At 49.3% G+C, this 16,724-nt stretch overlaps 1 protein-coding gene across 5 annotated transcripts in view; it reads right to left on the bottom strand.

The window, feature by feature from the left end:
* The window catches only part of ZYX (zyxin), a 103,086-nt gene that overhangs the window by 26,250 nt on the left and 60,112 nt on the right, over positions 1 to 16,724 (bottom strand). For all 5 annotated transcript variants that reach the window (XM_068258073.1, XM_068258075.1, XM_068258072.1 and 2 more), the window contains exon 5: positions 5,581 to 5,698. In XM_068258073.1, the coding sequence (XP_068114174.1) occupies positions 5,581 to 5,698 (118 nt within the window). The remainder of the gene's footprint in view (positions 1 to 5,580; positions 5,699 to 16,724) is intronic.

Here is a 16,724-nt window from a genome sequence, read left to right as displayed (position 1 = left end):
CAGGGGCTATATGTGCCCAGAATAGGTAGCCAGGGGGTATATGTGCCCGGAATAGGTAGCCAGGGGCTATATGTGCCCAGAATAGGTTAGGTAGCCAGGTGCCCCCCGCCCCCCGCAGGAGGAGAACAGTGCAGCAGAGAGAGAGCTGGGAGCAGTGGTGGAGAAGGGGGGCAATCTCCCCCCCCTTCCCTCACCTTAGGGTGCTCTCTCTTCCCCGCTGTCTCCTCCAATATGATGTGCAGGCTGGCGGGTGGCTGCGGGCGGAACTTACCTCTGTGTCGCAGGCGCCGGAAGTTCGGGTCCCGCAGCCGCTGAGATTCGACTCAAAAAAGATCCGGATCAAAGATTTGAATCATTCATGAGCCGGACAACACTATTCAGACTGATTAGTGTTGTCCGGCTCATGAATGATTCGGATCTTTGATCCGGATCTTTTTTGAGTCGAATCTCAGCGGCTGCGGGACCCGAACTTCCGGCGCTGGAGCGACACAGAGGTAAGTTCCGCCTGCAGCCACTCGCCAGCCTGCACATCATCCTGGATGAGACAGCAGGGGAGAGAGAGCACCCTAAGGTGAGGGAAGGGGGGGAGATTGCCCCCCTTCTCCACTGCTGCTCCCAGCTCTCTCTCTGCTGCGCTGTTCTCCTCCTGCGCTGCGGGGGGGGGGCTCTAAACCGGACAACTTAATTGTCCGGTTTAGCATGCCTTTTTGCACCGGACACAGCGCACAAAAACCGGACTGTCCGGTGTAAAACCGGACACCTGGCAACCCTAGGCGTACCTACTGGGGATGCGACCCCATCAGCCGCAGCGGGGCCCGGGGCCGCTCTAGGGCCCGCTCACTGTGCGCGGGGGGAGCGCTGCAGTCTGACTGATTCTTGAACCCAGCAAGGTGCTCAACTGGCCGCAGCGTCTAATAGTTCATTCCCCGCAGCCCCGCTCCAGCAGCCTGCATATTCCTCCGGCAGGCATAGCAGAGCTACAGCAAGATGGCTGCCAAAGCCCTGCACTGGAGACTATTTGTGTCTCCAGTACAGGGCTTCAGCAGCCATCTTGCCGTAGCCCTGCACTCTGCCTGTCAGCGCGGGAGATATGCTGCAGTGCACAGGAGGATAGTCAGGTAGCTGCGCACCAGAGGCCAGGAGAGACTCCTGACAGGTAAGTGAATTGTTTTTTTTTTTTTTACAGGGGCATTTTTTTTTTCTGGTATATGCTGCCCACATTACGATATTCTGATGCCTGCTGCCCACATTACGATTTTCTGGTGACTGCTGCCCACGTTACGATTTTCTGGTGACTGCTGCCCACGTTACGATTTTCTGGTGACTGCTGCCCACGTTACGATTGTCTGGTGACTGCTGCCCACGTTACGATTGTCTGGTGACTGCTGCCCACGTTACGATTGTCTGGTGACTGCTGCCCACGTTACGATTGTCTGGTGACTGCTGCCCACGCTACGATTGTCTGGTGACTGCTGCCCACGCTACGATTGTCTGGTGACTGCTGCCCACGCTACGAATGTCTGGTGACTGCTGCCCACGCTACGATTGTCTGGTGACTGCTGCCCACGCTACGATTGTCTGGTGACTGCTGCCCACGCTACGATTGTCTGGTGACTGCTGTCCACGCTACGATTGTCTGGTGACTGCTGCCCACGCTACGATTGTCTGGTGACTGCTGCCCACGCTACGATTGTCTGGTGACTGCTGCCCACGTTACGATTGTCTGGTGACTGCTGCCCACGTTACGATTGTCTGGTGACTGCTGCCCACGTTACGATTGTCTGGTGACTGCTGCCCACGTTACGATTGTCTGGTGACTGCTGCCCACGTTACGATTGTCTGGTGACTGCTGCCCACGTTACGATTGTCTGGTGACTGCTGCCCACGTTACGATTGTCTGGTGACTGCTGCCCACGTTACGATTGTCTGGTGACTGCTTCCCACGTTACGATTGTCTGGTGACTGCTTCCCGCGTTACGATTGTCTGGTGACTGCTTCCCGCGTTACGATTGTCTGGTGAACGCTGTCCACGTTACGATTGTCTGGTGACTGCTGCCCACGTTACGATTGTCTGGTGACTGCTTCCCACGTTACGATTGTCTGGTGAACGCTGTCCACGTTACGATTGTCTGGTGACTGCTGCCCACGTTACGATTGTCTGGTGACTGCTGCCCACGTTACGATTGTCTGGTGACTGCTGCCCACGTTACGATTGTCTGGTGACTGCTGCCCACGCTACGATTGTCTGGTGACTGCTGCCCACGTTACGATTGTCTGGTGACTGCTGCCCACGTTACGATTGTCTGGTGACTGCTGCCCACGTTACGATTGTCTGGTGACTGCTGCCCACGTTACGATTGTCTGGTGACTGCTGCCCACGTTACGATTGTCTGGTGACTGCTTCCCGCGTTACGATTGTCTGGTGACTGCTTCCCGCGTTACGATTGTCTGGTGACTGCTTCCCGCGTTACGATTGTCTGGTGAACGCTGTCCACGTTACGATTGTCTGGTGACTGCTGCCCACGTTACGATTGTCTGGTGACTGCTTCCCACGTTACGATTGTCTGGTGAACGCTGTCCACGTTACGATTGTCTGGTGACTGCTGCCCACGTTACGATTGTCTGGTGACTGCTGCCCACGTTACGATTGTCTGGTGACTGCTGCCCACGTTACGATTGTCTGGTGACTGCTGCCCACGTTACGATTGTCTGGTGACTGCTGCCCACGCTACGATTGTCTGGTGACTGCTGCCCACGTTACGATTGTCTGGTGACTGCTGCCCACGTTACGATTGTCTGGTGACTGCTGCCCACGTTACGATTGTCTGGTGACTGCTGCCCACGTTACAATTTTCTGGTGACTGCTGCCCACGTTACAATTTTCTGGTGACTGCTGCCCACGTTACAATTTTCTGGTGACTGCTGCCCACGTTACAATTTTCTGGTGACTGCTGCCCACGTTACAATTGTCTGGTGACTGCTGCCCACGTTACAATTTCCTGGTGACTGCTGCCCACGTTACGATTGTCTGGTGAACGCTGTCCACGTTACGATTGTCTGGTGAACGCTGTCCACGTTACGATTGTCTGGTGACTGCTGCCCACGTTACGATTGTCTGGTGACTGCTGCCCACGTTACGATTGTCTGGTGACTGCTGCCCACGTTACGATTGTCTGGTGACTGCTGCCCACGTTACAATTTTCTGGTGACTGCTGCCCACGTTACAATTGTCTGGTGACTGCTGCCCACGTTACAATTTCCTGGTGACTGCTTCCCACGTTACGATTGTCTGGTGAACGCTGTCCACGTTACGATTGTCTGGTGACTGCTGCCCACGTTACGATTGTCTGGTGACTGCTGCCCACGTTACGATTGTCTGGTGACTGCTGCCCACGTTACGATTGTCTGGTGACTGCTGCCCACGTTACAATTTTCTGGTGACTGCTGCCCACGTTACAATTTTCTGGTGACTGCTGCCCACGTTACAATTTCCTGGTGACTGCTGCCCACGTTACAATTTCCTGGTGACTGCTGCCCACGTTACAATTTCCTGGTGACTGCTGCCCACGTTACAATTTTCTGGTGACTGCTGCCCACGTTACAATTTTCTGGTGACTGCTGCCCACGTTACAATTTTCTGGTGACTGCTGCCCACGTTACAATTGTCTGGTGACTGCTGCCCACGTTACAATTTCCTGGTGACTGCTGCCCACGTTACAATTTCCTGGTGACTGCTGCCCACGTTACAATTTTCTGGTGACTGCTGCCCACGTTACAATTTTCTGGTGACTGCTGCCCACATTACGATTGTCTGGTGAAATGCTGCCCACTTTACGATTGTCTGGTGAAATGCTGCCCACTTTACAATTAATTTACAGTGAAACGCTGCCCCATTACGATTATTTGGCACCTATGGGGGGGGGGCATCCAAATATTCGCAGGGGGGCCCAGTGATTTCTAGTTACGCCCCTGCTCGGGAGGTGAGTAAAAGCTCCCGCTGAGCACTATACTCTGCATAGAGCTCGCGGCAGCTAGCCTGAGCGTAGCTTGGGACTACCGCCAGAGAGGTTAAGTAGCTAGTGGTGCCCCCAACTAAAGGGAGATCACGTCAGTGGAATGCCGAGACCCAGGTGAGTAACCTCTAATATACGCTCTGCTCGGGACTCTGCATAGGGAAGGAGGGAGGAAGGCCCTGGGGGAGGGGAATGACCCGCCTTTCCAACATTGGGTGCTTGTAGCCTCGTGCCTACAGTGCCTTATGGTAAAACCGGCCCTGGCTGCATGCTTGTTTTAGGTGTGCGATTCAGCCACTACTGCAACCACAGAAATCAGCAGGACTGCCAGGCAACTGGTCATGTTTAAATGGAATTATGTATAGCAGCCTCCATATCGCTCTCACTTCAGGTGTGCTTTATAGCAGAAGCCATTGCCACTCTTCATCTGAGTGACTGGCAGCAGACTCTGCTGGAATAGCTTTGGAGTGACTGTTCCATATTACAGTATATATTATTTATTACATAGCTACATCAGTCAGACGCCTGAGATAGGACGCTAATGTACCAGTCTGGCCAGCAGCTGCTTCCCAGAAATGCCCGCTGTGCTCAGCTGAGAATCTCAGCGATTTCCGGGGGAGAAAACAACAGCAATAGGCAGACATGTCCAACATGGCCATTAGCTCTGGTCACATGATTGCTTGAGGTGCCTACTCATGCACGATTACGGTCACCTGTAGGTATTGAGACTTGATCCCTCTGGGCGACTCTACAGCGACAACTTCTGTACAGACGACATGCGGCACTAGGCGGAGCAATTGGAGTAAGGCAGAGATCAATACCCACGGGCTAACCTTGGCCAAAATGATCCCGCCCTCCAGGTATCGTGGTGGCATGTCAGGGAGGGTAGAGGTCACTTTGGCTCAGGGTAAGTCTGCATTAATAACTATTCCCCCTTCGAGTCATAGCAGCTCGGTGGGAAAAGTAATTTGGGGTCCAGCACCCAAATTACATAGATATAATAACATTAGGTCCATGGCGGCGTCCAGGTCAGGAGCAGCGCGCGTCACCGAAAAGACCTGCTTTGTCGGGGACCACAGTATACACGCTAGTTCAGTGGTCCTCAAACTAAGGCCCGCGGGCCGAATGTGGCCCCGAGGCTTTTTTACCGGCCCCCCACACACAAAATAGATTATAGATGTGGTCAGCTACATCTTTAAATATTGGTGGTCCGTATATAGAATGAAGCCAGAAAGCAGTAATTCGCTGGTTTCCAATCAAATTCAACATCAGGTGACACTGTTGTCCAATTGGACTGCAGGTTGTCACCTTAGTATGCATCACTGTCTGGACCGCAAAGACTTCTATGTACACTCCGGACCCCCAGCAGTCTGAACTATGTTGACCCGGCCCTCGACCCAAAACGTTTGGGGACCCCTGCGCTAGATAGTTACCAGAGGCGGCCTCTGCTGGCTGAGAACCGTCTAGCACGTGTGCGAGGCATTGCCCTGTCTGAACATAATACAGCAGTCTGAATAGCGTCTCAACAATCATGTAAGGTTTGTCTCCATTGGAGAGAAGTACTTACCCATGGTATGCGACTCCGCCGAGGGCTGCTTGTCCATCTCCTTCATCAGCTGCTGTGTCAACATCTCCAGCTCCTCCACCTCCTTCATATTCAAGCCTGCGGAGCCACCACCTCTGACCTGCAAGAGCAATACAGAGAAATATAGCAGAATAATCATTAAACAGACAGTTATATGCCAGAGGATCCGCCTCCCACCCCCCCCCTAACACAGAGGCACGTATGCCCATACACAGCGCTGTGACAAGGCCCTATGCAATGTTATATGCCTATAATTACAGAAAACTAATCCAAGGTCCAAGTCAGACTGTGATGTATTGACCGTCACCTAGGTGAAAAATTCAGGGTAAGCGGGCGGAGCATAAAACAGTCAATCAAATTTCAGCAATTGATTTTCAATGGAAAAATATAAACTGCAGCCATTCTTAAGGTGGATACACACACGATACAATAAAATGATCAGATTTTACGGCAATTCGCTAAAACGATCGGATCTCCCGGAAAAAAAAATCGAAAGCTTTTTTTTTTCATTCGACTGAAAAATCTGATAATTTTTTCCATTTTTTATCTATCCGGAATGCAAGATATTTTTCTTCAATTTCTCAAAAGATTGTATGGTGTGTGTTATATTGTCAATTAATTAATATACACACCTTAGCAATTTTCTCAGTTTCCAATCATTTTTATCATAATTGGGGAAAAATTGAACATAGGTGTGTGGTACATTGGTCAGATTTTTGAAATGTTACTGTCAGAAAAATTGATTGCAATCCTTAAATTGAACAGATATTTAAAAAATTGTATAGTGTGTGGCCACCTTTAGACTGTTAAAGGACAACTGAAGCGAGAGGGCTATGGGGGCTCCCATATGCATTTCCTTTTAAGAAATACCAGTTTCCTGGCTGTCCTGCTAATCCTCCGACTCCAATATATTTAGCCATAGCCCCTGAACAAGCATGCAGCAGATCAGATGTTTCAGACAGTATTGTCACATATGACAAGATTAGTTCCAGGCTTGTTTCTGGTGTGTGATTCAGACACGCCTGCAGCCAAATAGACCAGCAGGATTTACCAGGCAACTGGAATGGTTTAAAAGAATTATAAATATGGCAGCCTCCAGATTCTTCTCACTTCAGTTGTCTTAAAGGGACACTTAAGCCAGGAAAAAAAATGAGTTTTACTCACCTGAGGCTTCTACCAGCCCCCCTGCAGCAGTCCTGTGCCCTCGCAGCCACTCACTAATCCTCTGGTCCCCTGCTGCCAGCTAGTTTCGTTTTTGCCGACAGGCCCGTCAGGACTGGCCATGCGTAGCTTTTTCCGCATTCCCGACTGTAATAAGCGCTATTGCAGGCCGCAACACGTACAAAAATACGCGTTGCCGCATTACGCACACATAGATATGTGACAACGCGTATTTTTGTACGCGTTGCGGCCCGCAATAGCGCTAATTACAGTCGGGAATGCGGAAAAAGCTACGCATGGCCAGTCCTGACGGGCCTGTCGGCAAAAACGAAACTAGCTGGCTGCGGGGACCAGAGGATGAGTGAGTGGCTGCGAGGGCACAGGACTGCTGCAGGGGGGCTGGTAGAAGCCCCAGGTGAGTAAAACTCATTTTTTTTCTGGCTTAAGGTTCACTTTAAAACATACATACAACCAGTTTACCCAAAACACCAGCGTATTTACAAAAAAAAAAAAAAAAAAAGTGACAAGGGACATGCCGAAAAATGTGGAAAAGGGAAAAATGTGACAAGATCACCGACTCCAGGTACCCAAAATTGCTCCAACTCCTTGACTCCGAATCCACAGCTCTGCTCCTACTGGTGGCACCACAAATCTCAGATTACAAGTTTGGTTTTTCTTTACACTGCTAAACTGGACCTGAACTCTTGCACAGGACAGAAGGAAAACAGAGAAACGCCCCCGGTATATGTATTTAGAGACCGTAATTGTAATTTGATCCCTCAGCTATGTCTGCTTCCATGAAAGCAGGAAGTTGACACTGTAGATTTATTGCAGGATTTGTATCAGCTGTAACAAAGAAATGTTTTTCTTTAAAGTGTAACTGTCGGGCAGAAAATAAAAAATCAATTCTTTCGTTTTATCTGGTAAACAAGTAATATGGATGCTAACCAGGCAATCCAAAAGTTACAATCTCTATTACTTTTCTTGTTTATAAATGATCATTCCCCAGTTTACCTGACTCTTATTTGGTAGTTGCTGCACAAAGAAAGTTGCAGGGCATGCTGGGTTGTCTTTTTTTGCTTATTTCTCCTCAGACTTAAAGGGACTCCGAGCAGTGCAGAAACTATGTAAAGATGCATACCATTTTGAAGCTCTCTTTCTCCTCTTTCCAACGATGTATAAACCACTGCCCTACGGCTTTTCATTTTCGCTATTTCCGCAATCGAAATCGCTTCCGCCGCTATTTCGATTGCGAAAATAGCGAAAAATCTAAATCGTAGGGCGGTGGTTTATGTGTCGTTGGAAAGAGGAGAAAGAGAGCTTCAAAATGGTATGCATCTTTCCATAGTTGCTTGTATTACACAGGACGACTTTTCCCCAAAGTCGGCAGCTGAATGGAGCTGCCAACTTTGGGGAAAAGTTGTCCTGTGTAATACAAGTAACTATGGAAAGATGCATACCATTTTGAAGCGCTCTTTCTCCTCTTTCCAACGACACATAAACCGCCGCCCTACGCCTTTTAGTTTTCATTATTTTCGCACTGCTAGGAGTCCGTTTAACTAATGTACAGAAGCAAAAAATGACAACCCAGCATGCCCTGCAACTTCCTTTTTGTGTACCAAATTTTGTGTGTACCAAATAAGAGTCAGGTAAACTGGGGAATGATCATTTATAAACAAGAAAAGAAATAGAGATTTTAACTTTTGGATTGCCTGGTTAGCATCCTTATTACTTGTTTACCAGATAAACATAGAGAATTGATTTTTTATTTTATGCCTGACAGTTATACTTTAAAGGTTATTATGCTGTAGCGTATCTGAGCAGAGAGGAAGTTCTGAGTTCAGGTCCGCTTGAAACCAGAGTTTTTCTTTACACCAAATTCCGCATTTGATTGGTTGTGTAAATTTGCATAAAATAAGCATCAATTAAATTATTAGCATCTCAAAGACCTACTTTAGTGCTAACGTGTGCACACCGGAAGTTACTGAGAATGTATACAGGAACACTAATAAATTGTAATACTGCCCCAGAAAGACAGAAGGTATTTGCGAGCGTTCAGCTACACACAAGCCAAAAATGACTCCCATGATGCATCAGTTCCAGATGATGAGTAAAAATGCAAATCGCTCTCCCCATGAAAAGTCAGGCATACAGTTAGCCACATAACTCCCCTACTCCTGATTCCCTTCACTGTCTTCTCCGCCCTGTCAGTTCTCCCATTCCGTCGCCGTCTCCTCTTATATCTGCCGGCATTTTCATCGCTATGGCGCTGACCTGGAAGTACTTCAGGGTTACTTCCGGGTCAGTGCCATAGTGTTGAAAATGCTGGCAGATATAGGAGGACACGGCATCGGAACGGGAGAGCTGACAATGCGGAGAAGACAGCAAAAGGAACCAGGAGTAGTAGGCGAGTTATGGTGTGGCTTTTTTTATTTTAATTCGTTAAGCAACATACTGCATTACAAGGGGCGTGGTCGGCAGCATTCCTAGGGAGGATAACTGCCATATCCTCCCCGCCCGTTTTCTAGTCAGTCGAAGATTTTGGATTTTGACAGCATTCAAACCCCCTCTCAGTTCAGTACTTTAAGGCAGGGTTCGATTTTTCATTTTGCGGCTACATACAATAGAATTACAAACACACTCGATATGCGGAAAGTAGAAGGCTGTCCAATTTCTTACAGCGAAGTGAAAACAAAACATGCAAAAATGCAACACGAACACAAAACAGAAAAAGAAAATGATTCCCAAGAGGCCCATTGATCTGTACTACAAGTGCAACAGTGCATGTTTTCCCATATGTGGCAAAATGCCAGCGATTCTGGTAAGTGCTTCCGCTGCCCTGCAGGGGTGAGCTGACTCAAGCTTTTGGAGGGACAGTCCCTCTTTGGGAGCCCTGTCCCTCTTTCCTCCTCATTTGTCCCTCTTTCCTCCTCATTTGTCCCTCTTTTTATGTAAATATATATATTTCTCTACAAAAAAATGTGTGTTGATTGACTAAAATATATTCTCACCCTTTAAATTGATATATTACTAATTTTAAAATGTTAATATGAAGGAAAATGAACCAGGATAGAAAGGACCAGTGTGGTTTGAATTATAACACAACATATTTTCCATATGAAATCTCTTTGGTATGCGTGACTAGGGGTGGGATTGGGGCGTGATCAGGGGTGTGGCAGGGGCATGGCTTAAGTGTCCCTCTTTCTCATCTCAAAAAGGTGGGAGGTAAGGAACGAGACAAGGACTGGTGTGATTTTCTATGGGCCAGGTAACCCATTCTGTTTGAGCCCACTGCAGACAATTTGGACTGATATGAAACAGAGGGCATTTACAACTACAGCAATGCTGGGTACACAGTGGTTAGTCGTAGGCAGAGCTGTGGAGTCTGAGTTGGAGACGTGTCAGAGCCATTTTGGGTACCTGGAGTCTGAGTCGTGGTTTTATAAACTGAGGAGTTGGAGTCGGGAGTCTGAGTCAGATGATTTTTGTACCAAATTCATCGCCCTGGTAAGTATTAGACTAAGGAGTCGGAGTTGAGGAGTCTGAGTCATTTTGGGTACCTGGAGTCAGAGATGGAGGTTTCATAAACTGAGGAGTGAGAGTTGGAGTGGGATGATTTTTGTACCGATTCCACAGCCCTGGTTGAAGGATGGCAATGGTATCAATAGTCACGGTATGATAACCGTCTCAAAAAATACCACGCTATGACAGTAGCACGGTATACGGTACTACACAATTATTTGTTTTACATTAAATCATGTGCCCCCACACCCCAGTATGGTAGCCAGATGTGCCTCTCAGCATACATATGATTGAGCAGCCGGGAGATTTCAGCACAGGGTAAAGCAGATGTATATCTGCTTTACCCTGTGCTGAAATCTCCCGGCTGCTCCTGCTAAATCCCGACGGCGTTAATTACTATTCCCCCCTCCAGGCCGCCATGGATAGTGGGGGAAACATTTAATTCAGCTTCCAGCAATTGCCGGTGGCCGAATTACAGTGTATTTATAGTAATTTGTGCTATATATTTTGACAGCGCTCAAATTACTCACAGAGCGCCGCTATAGCCATAATCTCTATTACGGCCTATGGCGGCGCTGGCTGCGCCCAAATCTCCGGAGCTGTTTTTACAAAGCTTCACTCCCTCACCTCACCTCCCCCCTGTATGGTAGCCAGCTAAAGGTGCCTCCAGGATAGCCAGATAGCTGTAGGAGCCCACAGTATAAGTAGCCAGGAATAGGTGCCCCAGTAGTATAGGTAGCCAGGAATAGAAGCAGCCAGTATAAGTAGCCAGGAATCGGTGCCCGCAGAATAGGTAGCCAGGAATAGGTGCAGCCAGTATAGGTAGCCAGGAATAGAAGCAGCCAGTATAAGTAGCCAGGAATCGGTGCCCGCAGAATAGGTAGCCAGGAATAGGTGCAGCCAGTATAGGTAGCCAGGAATAGATGCAGCCAGTATAGGTAGCCAGGAATAGGTGCAGCCAGTATAGGTAGCCAGGAATAGCTGCAGCCAGTATAGGTAGCCAGGAATAGGTGCAGCCAGTATAGATAGCCAGGAATAAGGGCAGCCAGTATAGGTAACCAGGAATAGGTGCAGCCAGTATAGGAAGCCAGGAATACGTGCAGCCAGTATAGGTAGCCAAGAAGAGGTGCCCCCAGTATAGATAGCCAGGAATAGGTGACCCCAGTATAGATAGCCAGGAATAGGTGACCCCAGTAAAGATAGCCAGGAATAGGTGCAGCCAGTATAGGTAGCCAGGAATAGGTGCCCGCAGTATAGATAGCCGGGAATAGATGCAGCCAGTATAGGTAGCCAAGAATAGGTGCAGCCAGTATAGGTAGCCAAGAATAGGTGCAGACAGTATAGGTAGCCAAGAAGAGGTGCAGCCAGTATAGGTAGCCAAGAAGAGGTGCAGCCAGTATAGGTAGCCAAGAAGAGGTGCAGCCAGTATAGGTAGCCAGGAATAGGTGCAGCCAGTATAGGTAGCCAGGAAGAGATACAGCCAGGTGGAGGGGAGGTGGGACACAGCATTAGGGGAGGGACACAGTGGCAGGCACAGGAACAGCGGGAAGGTAAACAAATACATTTCCGGGATCCATTGCATGTGTACTTCTTCCTTCTTCCTGTTCTTGCGTTCCATCTGCTGTGCTATACTCTACATCTACACACTGGTCTATGGCCTGGAACGCCTTTGGTTAAAAACAGCCCTGATTCTTAATAAGTCTTCTGCTGAAATCTAAAGGTGGCAACACATAATACAATAAAATGATCCAATTTTACAGCAATTCAATGAAAATGATCAGATTTCCAGAAAGATCTAAAGCTTTTTTTTCCCTTTAATTCTAGCAAAGAATCTGATCATATTTACAGTTTTGTTTTTTGTTTTTTTGTTTTTTTTGCAGTATAAGTCGATCAGGGGTATGATTCAATTTTTATGAAAATTGAGGGGTGTAGGGTAAATTGTCAATTTCTTAATATGAACACCCAAGCAATTTTATAAGAGTTTTCAATCATTTTTTTCATAACTGAAGAAAAATTGAACACGTTTGTGGTCAAATGTTGCATCCAATCAGAAAAAATGATTGTAATCCATGAATTGAAAAGAAATTTAAAAAATTGTATGGTGTGTGGCCACCTTTATCAAGATTAAGTGGACAAGGTGATTCAATCACTACTGGCCAATAAATTGCGGAGTAGGAATTTTATATAGTAAATAGTTAGTAAATAAAGGGAATTCTGTTCCTGCCATTTGCCATCTTGACTCCCTCTTACTGAGGCCAATACTGATGCAATTTCCTCCCTTACTTTTTTTTTCTGTCCTCATCAATCCCTCAGCCCTGAACTTCCCTCAGCCAATCAGTGAGGAGCAGGAATGTGGGAGGAGTGAGGACGAGTTCCTTCTTGGTGGTAATGGCAAAAATAGAGCTAGGATGACGGAGATGAGATTTATCACAGCAAAAACATTTCTGAATAGATTGGAATGCTTGCAGTGCAGAGTAAGGTTGCAGGCCGCATATTAAACACAGAGCAGTGGGTAAATTGAATTTGATTTTGTGGCTGACTATCCCTCTTTAATATGTCAGCCTCCATATCCCTCTCGCTTCAGGTTTCCTTTAACCTCCTTAGCGGTAACCCCGTGTGTGACACGGGGTAAGCCGCCGGAGGGTGCCGCTCAGGCCCTGCTGGGCCGATTTACTTAATTTTTTTTTTGCTGGACGCAGCTAGCACTTTGCTAGCTGCGCCAGCACCCCGATCGCCGCCGCCGCGCGCCCGATCGCCGCTATCCGGTGCGGCGCGCGGCCCCCCCCCCCAGACCCCGAGCGCTGCCTGGCCAATCAGTGCCAGGCAGCGCCGAGGGGTGGATCGGGTCTCCCAATGACGTCCCGACGTCGCTGACGTCGGTGACGTCATCCCGCCCCGTCGCCATGGCGACGGGGGAAGCCCTCCAGGAAATCCCGTTCTTTGAACGGGATTTCCTGATCGCCTATCGCCGGAGGCGATCGGCGGGGCTGGGGGGATGCCGCTGAGCAGCGGCTATCATGTAGCAAGCCCTCGCTACATGATAAAAAAAAAAAAAAAAAAAATTAAAAAAAACTGTTGCGCTTCCCCCTGGCGGTATTTTTCATACCGCCAAGGGGGTTAAAGGGACTCTGAGACGACTAGTTATAAAAGATTTATACTTACCTAGGGCTTCCTCCAGCCTGCCTCAATCGCTTCCACACGGCTTCCTCCGCCGCCTCCTTCTCTTGAAAGAAGCACTAAGTTTCGCCGGCTGGGGCTCACTGCGCATGCTCTGCCCGGCCATGTGCGTGCGCCGCACTCCCGTAGCCAGAAGCGTTCTGCGTCTGTGCAGTACTACTGGGCAGGCGCAGAACACTTCGAGCCACCATGGGCGGCCGCACGTTGGGCAAATTGGGGCGCCTGTCCCCTCCCCTGGCCGCCAGCTGTCCCCCCTTTCCTGGCCGCCCCCTGCTGCCTAAGTTCCAGCAGGCAGCCCAGCGTCAGACCTCCAGTCAGCCGGCGACCAGTGAGTGCAGGCGCTAGGACCTCGCAGACACCACACTGATATGCGGAAGTGACATCACTTCTGCATATGCAGTGCGTTGTCCACGGAGTACAGTGCGCCCGCTCTCACTGGTCGCCGGCTGATTCTGACGCTGGGCTGCTGCTGTCACTACGGTGAGTGAGGAGACCCTGTCACTATCTACACTGTGGGCTCCTGTCACTACTTAAACTAAGGGTCCCATGTTAATACCTAATCTGTGGGTCCCTGTCTCTACTGAAACTGAGGGTCCCTGTCACATTCACTGGGGGCTCCTGTCACTACATTCACTGGGGGGCTCCTGTCACTACATTCACGGGGGGGGGGGGGGGATCCTGTCACTACATTCACTGGGGGGCTCCTGTCACTACATTCACTGGGGGGCTCCTGTCACTACATTCACTGGGGGGGGGGCTCCTGTCACTACATTCACTGGGGGGGGCTCCTGTCACTACATTCACTGGGGGGGCTCCTGTCACTACATTCACTGGGGGGGGCTCCTGTCACTACATTCACTGGGGGGGGCTCCTGTCACTACATTCACTGGGGGGGCTCCTGTCACTACATTCACTGGGGGGGGGGGCTCCTGTCACTACATTCACTGGGGGGGCTCCTGTCACTACATTCACTGGGGGGGGCTCCTGTCACTACATTCACTGGGGGGGGGCTCCTGTCACTACATTCACTGGGGGGGGCTCCTGTCACTACATTCACTGGGGGGGGGGCTCCTGTCACTACATTCACTGGGGGGGGGGCTCCTGTCACTACATTCACTGGGGGGGCTCCTGTCACTACATTCACTGGGGGGGGGCTCCTGTCACTACATTCACTGGGGGGGGCTCCTGTCACTACATTCCCTGGGGGGGGGGGCTCCTGTCACTAAATTCACTGGGGGGGGGGGGGCTCCTGTCACTACATTCACTGGGGGGCTCCTGTCACTACTGAAATGGGGGGGCAGTTGTCACTACCTAAACTGGGAGGCACCTGTCACAACCTAAACTGGGGGGCTCCTAACACTAACTAAACTGGGGGGCACTGGTCACTAACTAAACTTGGGGGCTCCTGACACTAACTAAACGGGGAGGGGCACTTGTGTCAGAGGCACTCTCAATCTAATTCCTACTATAGTCCTAGTCTAATGTCCCACCAATCCTAAATTCATGTAAATTTGGCTCCACCCGTTACATGACCACACCCATTTTGGCAAACACCCCCCACACACACTTTTTGCCCCGCCCATGCCAGCCACGGGAGCGAGACGGGGGATGGGGGGGGGGGGGGAACACGCAGCCACACTACGTTTGCGCCTACTGACCCTGACTAGCTAAACTTACCGGGCTTCTACCGAAAGCAGGAGGAGGCGGAGGAAGACGGCCATAGAGCGATTGGCGTGGAGGGGGATGGAGGAAGCTCCAGGTATGTATGAATCTTTTATAACTAGTCATCTCTGTTACACTTGAAGTTATCCTCAGGTATTACTTGATCAAGCCTGGTACACAAGCTACAGATGATTCACAACAACGTGGTGTAAACTACGGTAAAATGACTCGCAATACTTATTTCATTTCATAGAAGCATGTTTGCTTTTATGCTTCGAAGGGAGTTTAATTACCGTGACGAATCCTGTGTTTATTTACCTATCCTGTGTAGTTAAAGGATGAGAGGACTTCTAATATGCTAAATCAACCCCAAATTGCCCTGATCCATAATACGACTAATCCATCACTGACTTCCCTGTTTACAGCAGACTGTCAAAGTTGAGGCCTTAATGGGAGCTAGAAGTGGGAGGAACATGGAGGCTGCCATCTTCATTCCCTTAAAGCAGTCATCTGCAAACTTGGCTCTCCAGCTGTTAAGGAACTACAAGTCCCACAATGCATTGCAGGAGTCTGACAGCCACAGTCATGATTCATAAAGGCAAATGCATTGTGGGACTTGTAGTTCCTTAACAGCTGGAGAGCCAAATTTGCAGATCACCACCTTAAAGGACTCACTCTGGTCCTCCTAATAGTCCCGCTGGCCGCCTGTAAAGAGCAGCGACCTGCCGGCGGGTCATCTCTTCTGCGCATGTGCAAGCACTCATGCATCCACGTCATCTGGCATGTACTGCGTCTGCGCAGTAGTTGTACGCAGGTGCAGTACGCTCCAGATGACGTGGATGCGTGGGCACTCGCAGGAGAGCCAACCCTGCCAGCAGGTCACGATTATTATGGGCATCCAGCGGGACACCGAGGAGGATCGGGGCTGCGGTGACAGACTGAAGCGGCTGCTAGGGGCTGGAAGAAGCCCCAGGTGAGTAAAAAAAGAATTCGATCTTTCGCCTTGTGAGTCCTTTAAGAACAATGCCAGTTGCCTGGCTGCCATGCTGAGCTTCTGGCTTTAGTTATTTTTGAGTCAAACACCTGCAACAAGCATGCAGCCAGTGGAGTCACACCAGAGTCACGGCATCTGATCTGCCTGCTCATTCTGGGCCAGTAACTTAGAGGACAACTGTAGCAAGAGGGCTAAGGAGGCTGCCGTATTTATTTCCTTTTAAGCAATACCAGTTGCCTGGTTGTCCTGCTGTTCCTCTGCCTCTAATACATTTAGCCATAGACCATGAACAAGCATGCAGCAGATCAGGTGTTTCTGACATTACTGTCAGATCTGACAAGATTTGCTGCATGCTTGTTTCAGGTGTGCGATTCAGTTAAACAAAATTCTAGGGTTATCGCGGGTAGAAGACACTAGATATGGCTAATGAAATGCTAGCAAGTCCAGCTTGCGCGGAAACCTAAAATGCAAACGATGCAGCCTGGAATTGGGCCAATAAAATGCACTTCCTGCCAGTTGTGATTGGCCAAATTCCAAGCTGCGTAGCATATGCATTGAATTTGCACACAAGGTCAGAGTAAGAATCTCATTGACCCTTTCTAGTAAACAC

Source organism: Hyperolius riggenbachi, chromosome 10 (assembly GCF_040937935.1).
Source record: "Hyperolius riggenbachi isolate aHypRig1 chromosome 10, aHypRig1.pri, whole genome shotgun sequence".
Classification (NCBI taxonomy): Eukaryota; Metazoa; Chordata; class Amphibia; order Anura; family Hyperoliidae; genus Hyperolius; species Hyperolius riggenbachi.
Note: the sequence above shows the minus strand (reverse complement) of the source record. Positions and strands in the feature narration are given on the sequence as shown.